Here is a 7350-nt window from a genome sequence, read left to right on the forward strand (position 1 = left end):
ATTAAGTGACCCAAAAGGTATTTATTAATTGTTTTTTTCTTTTGTTTCATTCTAAAAGATGACAATCTGCATCTCGTAAACAATGAGTCCCAGTCTCCAGCAGTGGAAGTCCTTCCTCACCTTGACAACCCAAGCTTTGAAGCAGATGAAACCCGTGTTCAAGAAATCAAATCCTAAAAATTTGTCAAGCAATGCGGAATCTGAACCTGTTGTAACAAACTGCCAGTTGTGGTCATAGGTACGTCAAACTGTGTAACAAATGAACTACTCTGGAGCAGCAATGTTGCATTGGAAATATTGGGATGAAAAGAAATTTTTTAATAGATCACAATTACATGGTTTGAAAACTTAACCTTCTGCTAATTTAAACCTTTTTTATCTTCCGTTGGAATTTAGTTTAAGTATTCTTCAGATAAAACTGTCTCAAAAGAACGTATGAAGAAAACCATCTGATTTTAACATTGAACCAAACCTTCCTAACCCAGCCAGTCTTGTGCAGTGATCTTTCCATTCAGCCTGTGAAAACGTATACTGCTTTTTTAAATATTGTACTAAGCGGATGCTCCTGTAGTAGCTGTCTCTGTTGGGAATTGTTTGATTTGGAGCTTACAGATTTAGTATAAAGATGGATTTCTATTACAACCAAATCAATTTTGATCTGGACTTATAGATACTTAATTGTTTTATGTAAAGCAGTGTTCATGTTAACTGTCACTGCTCCAAATTAGTAGGACAGAATTACAAACTAAATGCCTATCAACCTTCCCCTGCTCCCCAAATATTTTTGTGGAATATTAAACCTATTTCAAATGAGCTAAAGGTTCTAATCAGTCATATAATGCAACATATATTCCTAAACCTATTTGAAGGGTTTTAAATAACAGGTCAAGTCTGACTTGCACAATATTGTAAAGGGAACAATTGCAGAAGTGCTGTATTTTTTTTAAAAGAAAAAAAAACCTATTCACTTTCTCAAACTTCTTCTAACTTTTAAATGGAGTCTGAAGGCTATCCTATGTCTCAGGGGTTGTCTAAATAGCTGCAACACCAGCAATGTTTGCTAGTCCACGTTTTGTGGGAGTCTGAAATGCTGAAGACTGTCAACTGAGGGTGAAGGTCTACAAACATCAACTAGAACATGGTAAGGCAACAGGTGATAAAAAATGCTACTGAGTATCGGGGGGTGCATAGTTTAGCAAACTGGATAAAATTGCAATGACTCAACTGATGTCCTGTAAATGTAGCTATAAATTATGGCTGATAATTTTCTAATATTTGTGGGGAGTGGAACACAAGGGTGCCTTAGTACAAAGTCTAGAGCCTCATCCACCAAAGTTAACTAAGTACATCTATAAATGCACTTTATTTTTATTTTGTGTCTTTATTCTTTATTCTGTGGTTTTGTTCCTAATACTAATGCTAACAGAATTTAGTCTAAAGAACAGCAATAATGTACTACTGTTTGAATCTCTTGGGAGAAAACAATGCATTTTCTTACTTCTGTGTAGTATGATTAAAAATGTTGTAAATATTTCATGATTTGTACTGAATTTCTTTGAATATGAAAATGTAAATAAAACTATATTCAAATTGCCTGTCTGATACTTATTTATGTTTGAACATAACCACTTTTATTACTAAATTCCTCCTCTTGGTGGAAACTTAGCCAGCTATTTCAGGTTTCAGAGTAGCAGCCGTGTTAGTCTGTATTCTCAAAAAGAAAAGGAGTACTTGTGGCACCTTAGAGACTAACCAATTTATTTTGAGCGAAGTGAGCTGTAGCTCATGAAAGCTTATGCTCAAATAAATTGGTTAGTCTCTAAGGTGCCACAAGTACTCCTTTTCTTCCAGCTATTTCAATGCTTCTCATTCCTTTTTCCATCCACAATCGCAAAACTGTTTGGGTTTTTTCCCCTCATGTCCCTATCTGAGACGAATGGTGTTTCAAAGACCAAAAACATTACTAAATATCAGGTAGTAATGCATACTACCTATCACCCATAACATAATAGGTAATACTGTTTTGACGTGTTTACTGTTTGCACGCTGAGGGCCTAAACCATTATAAACCTTTCTACAAGTACAGTAAATGATAGTCTCTGCTTTCAATTGAAGAGACAAACCACAACAGGTGCATGGAACAAGCTGGAAGAGTTTGGGGGGGGAGAAAGAGGGTGGGGGTATGATGCACTGCATAGGCTAGCTGTATACCTAATTCATAGGCTAGCTGTAACAATTCTCTCAACAGCCTAGTGGCTGTCTGTTTTCTACATGCACCACAGCAGAGGAGTTTTGAGAAGGGAGTTGATGAAGGGGGAAGTGGCTTTAAGGATTTTTGACAAGCTTGCCTACAGAAGAGGTGGCATAGGAGAAACAGGCAATCAAGGCTGGTATTTCAAGAGCAAAAACAAAAGTTGATGCGATAACCTAAAAAGGGATCGGTAAAGCTCTAACTCCAATTGTAGATTATATGCAAATGTAGCAGCCATGCTATTTTTGAGAACTGGTATGTTGGTGATTTGCACCCTTCATCAATGTTTTAAATTGATATTGCACACCTTGAAATACAGTGGCAGAAGTGTTAAAAAAAAATTCCATGTGGCTGTTCAATGGTACATATAACTTTAAGAACTACTGTACCTTTTAAAATAAAGTATTAAGATGATAAACACATACCCAGTCTGTGTACATGTCACACTTCCTAGAAAGTCCATTATTAGGTAACCCAGCTTGCTTTTGCAAGAATTACTAGATAATCTGCAAGCTCTAGAAGTGGTTCCCAAATTTATTTATTTATTTTTTTTTTTTTTGCGGATCACTTAAATTGCTGAGCATCTCAGCGGACCACTTGATGGTTTTTCCACATGTTGCTTGTACCGTTAGCTAACTGTTCTAAAGCACTTTGGATAAAAGCGCTGTAGAACAAAAAAAACATTTTTTGTCCTACAAATAAAAGCACACCGCTCATATTTTAATATCACCAGTCTTACCTTTCTAATGCGATGGATGTGCCCTCTCTACCCCGCTGCAGCAGCCCCCGAGCTGAGGCTGGAAGGAGGGGGAGTGTCTCCCCTGCCACAGGGTGGAGGCTGGGAAGAAGGCCCTCTCCCTGGCAGCCGCAGCCCTGGAGCTGGAGAAAGTCGCCTCTTTCTCTGGCTGACGCAGCCCTGCACGTCCCAAATTCCTCCCACCCCCTCTTGTCACCCACTGCCCCCTCCCATCCACCACCTATTCACCCACCCCCAAGGCCACACCTGCGTGGCTCCACTAATTATGTGGGTGGCCCTTCATTATTGTGTGCGCGGCCGCCCGGACTCACACCTTAGAGGGAACTATCCGTGGACCACCTGAATGGAGCTCGCGGACTGCAGTTTCAGAACCCCTGCTCTGGAAAGCACTAGTCATCTTGTTTGCTCAACCTGTGAATGAAGTTGAGTGGAATCAGATTCTGCATGCTGTCTCCACTAACTGGGTCTCCACTGGTAATGAAGGATTGGAATGTGACAAGCATAGAGAGCGGGCAGCCTGATGCGAGTCAGTATGACGTGGATGCTGGTCATGAGAGGGAGTTGTGCAAGCTGAAACAAATGCACCAGAGGATAATGACAGCTCTGCTATCTAAGGGCTCCGTCATCCTCCCTGTTATGGCAGTAGCTAAACTTCCACTGGCTACAGTTCAATAGAAGCAAAATCTGGCCCAAACTGACTCATCAAACTACAGGAAGTCTAGCTGATAGTAATATATTTTACAATTCCTATTTCTGCTCCTGTCTCTTGTAACTGGGTTTCTCCATATGAACACAGAGTGCTAAAGCCTGTTTAACATTCTGCAGTTCTCTGAAGTGCAATAATTACGTTTTTCTCTTTCTGCTCATAATATAAAAGGCAGAGTCTGGACCACAGGGGCATGTAGGTGGGGCAAATATTCTGCTATGCATCTCCCCATTGTCAGTGTGCATGAAAATAATGTTGAATTGATTTTCCTGAGATTGTAAGCTCTCGGGTAGGGATGGTGTGCCTTATGTTTTGCAAAGTGTCTAGCATACATAAGGCATGAGATTGGGGTGCGGGCAGAGGACAATGGACCAGGAGAAAGATGAAAGTTCTGGATTAAGGGGAATAAAGATAGTATGCATGTATACATGGTGGCTGCAAAATTTATTCCATTGAGAAACAGCCTGTGGTCAGGTTTCAGAGTAGCAGCTGTTAGTTTGTACCCGCAAAAAGAAAAGGAGGACTTGGGCACCTTAGAGACTAACAAATTTATTTGAGCATAAGCTTTCGTGAGCTACAGCTCACTTCATCGGATGCATTCAGTGGAAAATACAGTGGGGAGATTTATATACACAGAGAACACGAAACAATGGGTGTTACCATATACACTGTAAGGAGAGTGATCAGGTAAGGTGAGCTGTTACCAGCAGGGGGGTGGTGGCGGGGGGGGAGGGGGGAACCTTTTGTAGTGATAATCAAGGTGGGTCATTTCCAGCAGTTGACAAGAAGGTCTGAGGAACAGCGGGGGGGGGGGGGGGGGACTAAACATGGGGAAATAGTTTTACTTGTGTAATGACCCATCCACTCCCAGTCTATTCAAGCCTAATGTAGTGGTGTCCAGTTTGCAAATTAATTCCAATTCAGCAGTCTCTCGTTGGAGTCTGTTTTTGAAGGTTTTTTGTTGAAAAAATTGCCATGTTTAGGTCTGTAATAGAGTGACCAGAGAGATTGAAGTGTTCTCCGACTGGTTTTTGAATGTTATAATTCTTGATGTCTGATTTGTGTCCATTCTTTTACGTGGAGACTGTCATAGAATCATAGAATATCAGGGTTGGAAGGGACCTCAGGAGGTCATCTAGTCCAACCCCCTGCTCAAAGCAGGACCAATCCCCAATTTTTGCCCCAGATCCCTAAATGTCCCCCTCAAGGATTGAACTCACAACCCTGGGTTTAGCAGGCCAATGCTCAAACTATTGAGCTATCCCTCCCCCCCAGTTTGTACATTGTCTAGTTTGGCCAATGTACATGGCAGAGGGGCATTGCTGGCACATGATGGCATATATCACATTGGTGGATGTGCAGGTGAATGAGCCTCTGATAGTGTGGCTGATGTGATTAGGCCCTGTGATGGTGTCCCGTGAATAGATATGTGGACAGAGTTGGCAACGGGCTTTGTTGCAAGGATAGGTTCTTGGGTTAGTAGTTCTGTTGTGTGGTGTGTGGTTGCTGGTGAGTGTTTGCTTCAGGTTGGGGGGCTGTCTGTAGGCCAGGACTGGCCTGTCTCCCAAGATCTGAGAGCGTGATGGGTCGTCCTTCAGGATAGGTTGTAGATCCTTGATGATGCATTGGAGAGGTTTTAGTTGGGGGCTGAAGGTGACAGCTAGTGGCATTCCAACTGTAATACATGTGCACACGAGGGCAGAGTTAAACTTGTGCAAGCTTACTCTCCCCCTCTCTCTCCTCCCCCCACCCCATTTCCTCCCTTTGCTTAATAGGCTAGTTTTAATATCGCATTGACACACTTTTGCATTGGCTAAAGTCCATTTGTAAATACTCTAGCTCTGCACATTTCTTGTTAAACGCATGCACAATGTTTCCATCCTTAAATATTTCCATATGCCCAACAATCTGTAAATCACTAACTTATGTGTTTTGAGAAACAATGGTCTTTCTGTTTTCTTTCACTTTGCCTGGAGTCCAGAGGAGCTCAACAAAAAATGAGAAAGGGTTTAGAAAGCCCAACCTCAGAGGAAAGGTTAATAAAAAAAAAACAAAACCTGAACTTTAGTCTTGAGAAAAGAAGCCTGAAGGAAAGGGAGTGGGGACCAATAACAGTCTTCAAATAGCTTAAGGTCAGTTATAAAGAGGATGGTGATCAAGTGTTCTCCATGTTCACTGAAGGTTGGACAAGAACTAATTTTCATAAACTAGCAATGGTGATTTAGGTAAGATATTAGACAAAAAAAACTTTTCTAAGAATACAAACAGGCTTCCAAGGGAGGCAGTGGAATTTCCATCACTGGAGAGTTTTATGAACAGGTTAGACAAACACCTTCTCAGGGATGGTCTAGGTATACTTGGTCCTCATTCCAAGCGCAGGGGGGTGACTAGATGATCTGTTGGGGGGGGGAACCCTTCCAGCCCTCTGTTCCTGTGATTCTAACACTACCAGCATCATAGTCCATGTATTTGTATTATTCATAAGGCTTTGCATTTTTATTTCCTTTCTCGTTAGTCCTTAACTGACCTGACCTGTGACATTATGAAGTTGTGCAACTCTGATGTACACACCCTTATAAATTTTGAACTGCCCACTTTGTATTTACATAAATATTCTTTGGCATTATGGAGGTATGTAATTTACAAGCAGTGATAGGAGTGGCTCTCCAGACAAGCTAAAAATAGGAACCTGCCTGGGGCTAGGGTTGGTCCTTTAACCCTTTCTATTAATAACAATGTGCCTGAGGTTGGTCCTCTGCTGCCAGAGAACAATAACAGATGCACAATCCTAAAAAACTGTGGGCTTCTGTCTTATTTTGCAGTTCATTTGTTCTCATTGTACATAGTGCATGCTCCATTAAAATCTTTGCAAACACGGAGTTCAGGGAATACTGTGGTACTTGCAAATGGTAATGGCGGTAATGACTATAATGACTACCATAGAAGCATTGAGGTTACCACTGGGAAATCTGGATATCTCCTTTTTTATTTTGCTCGCCAAGAGGAACCAGAGCAGATTAGGTTCACTCATGCTCCTGTGGTTCCACTCCCTGAAGAAATTCTGCCCAAGAGGCTTGAGTCAGAGACATGTTTGAGTTCTTTTCAAGAAATCATGCTGGAAAGATTTCTACTCAACAAGATGATGTGGCAAAGTAGGTCAATTATGTGAACTGTCGTGTGTGTAACCCAAGACTTTTCAGCAGTGAGATTTTGAGTACTGTATTGTTCCTAAACATCTGAAAGGATTTATTTATCATCTAAGGCAGAGGTTCTCAAACTGTGGTCTGTGGACCACCAGTGGTCCATGAGCTCCATTCAGGTGGTCCGTGGATAGATCCCTCTAAAGTGAGCATCTAGGCGGCCGCACATGAGACATTGAAGGGCCACCCACCTAATTAGTGGAGCTGTGCAGGTGTGCCTGCACTAATTAGGTGCCTGAATCCTGGAGAAGACAGACATGTGAGATGGGGGGAATAGGGGGTAGGGGGGAGGGGGGGATTTGGGATGTGCAGGGCTGCAGCAGCCAGAGAAAGAGGCAACTTTCCCCAGCTGTAGGGTTACTGCTGTCGGGGAGAGACGGCCCTCCTTCCAGCCCCAGCTCAGGGGCTGCTGCAGCGGGGGAGAGAGGGCACATCC

General features: G+C 42.2%; 1 protein-coding gene across 1 annotated transcript in view; it reads left to right on the forward strand.

Annotated features, from left to right (window-relative positions):
- Positions 1-1528, forward strand: part of RNF128 (ring finger protein 128) — a 44486-nt gene extending 42958 nt beyond the window's left edge. The window contains exon 7 of the mRNA XM_073358339.2: positions 59-1528. Within this exon, the coding sequence (XP_073214440.1) occupies positions 59-177 (119 nt within the window). The 3' untranslated portion in view covers positions 178-1528. The remainder of the gene's footprint in view (positions 1-58) is intronic.
- Positions 1529-7350: the final 5822 nt, after the last annotated feature.

This window comes from Lepidochelys kempii, chromosome 9 (assembly GCF_965140285.1).
Source record: "Lepidochelys kempii isolate rLepKem1 chromosome 9, rLepKem1.hap1, whole genome shotgun sequence".
Classification (NCBI taxonomy): domain Eukaryota; kingdom Metazoa; phylum Chordata; order Testudines; family Cheloniidae; genus Lepidochelys; species Lepidochelys kempii.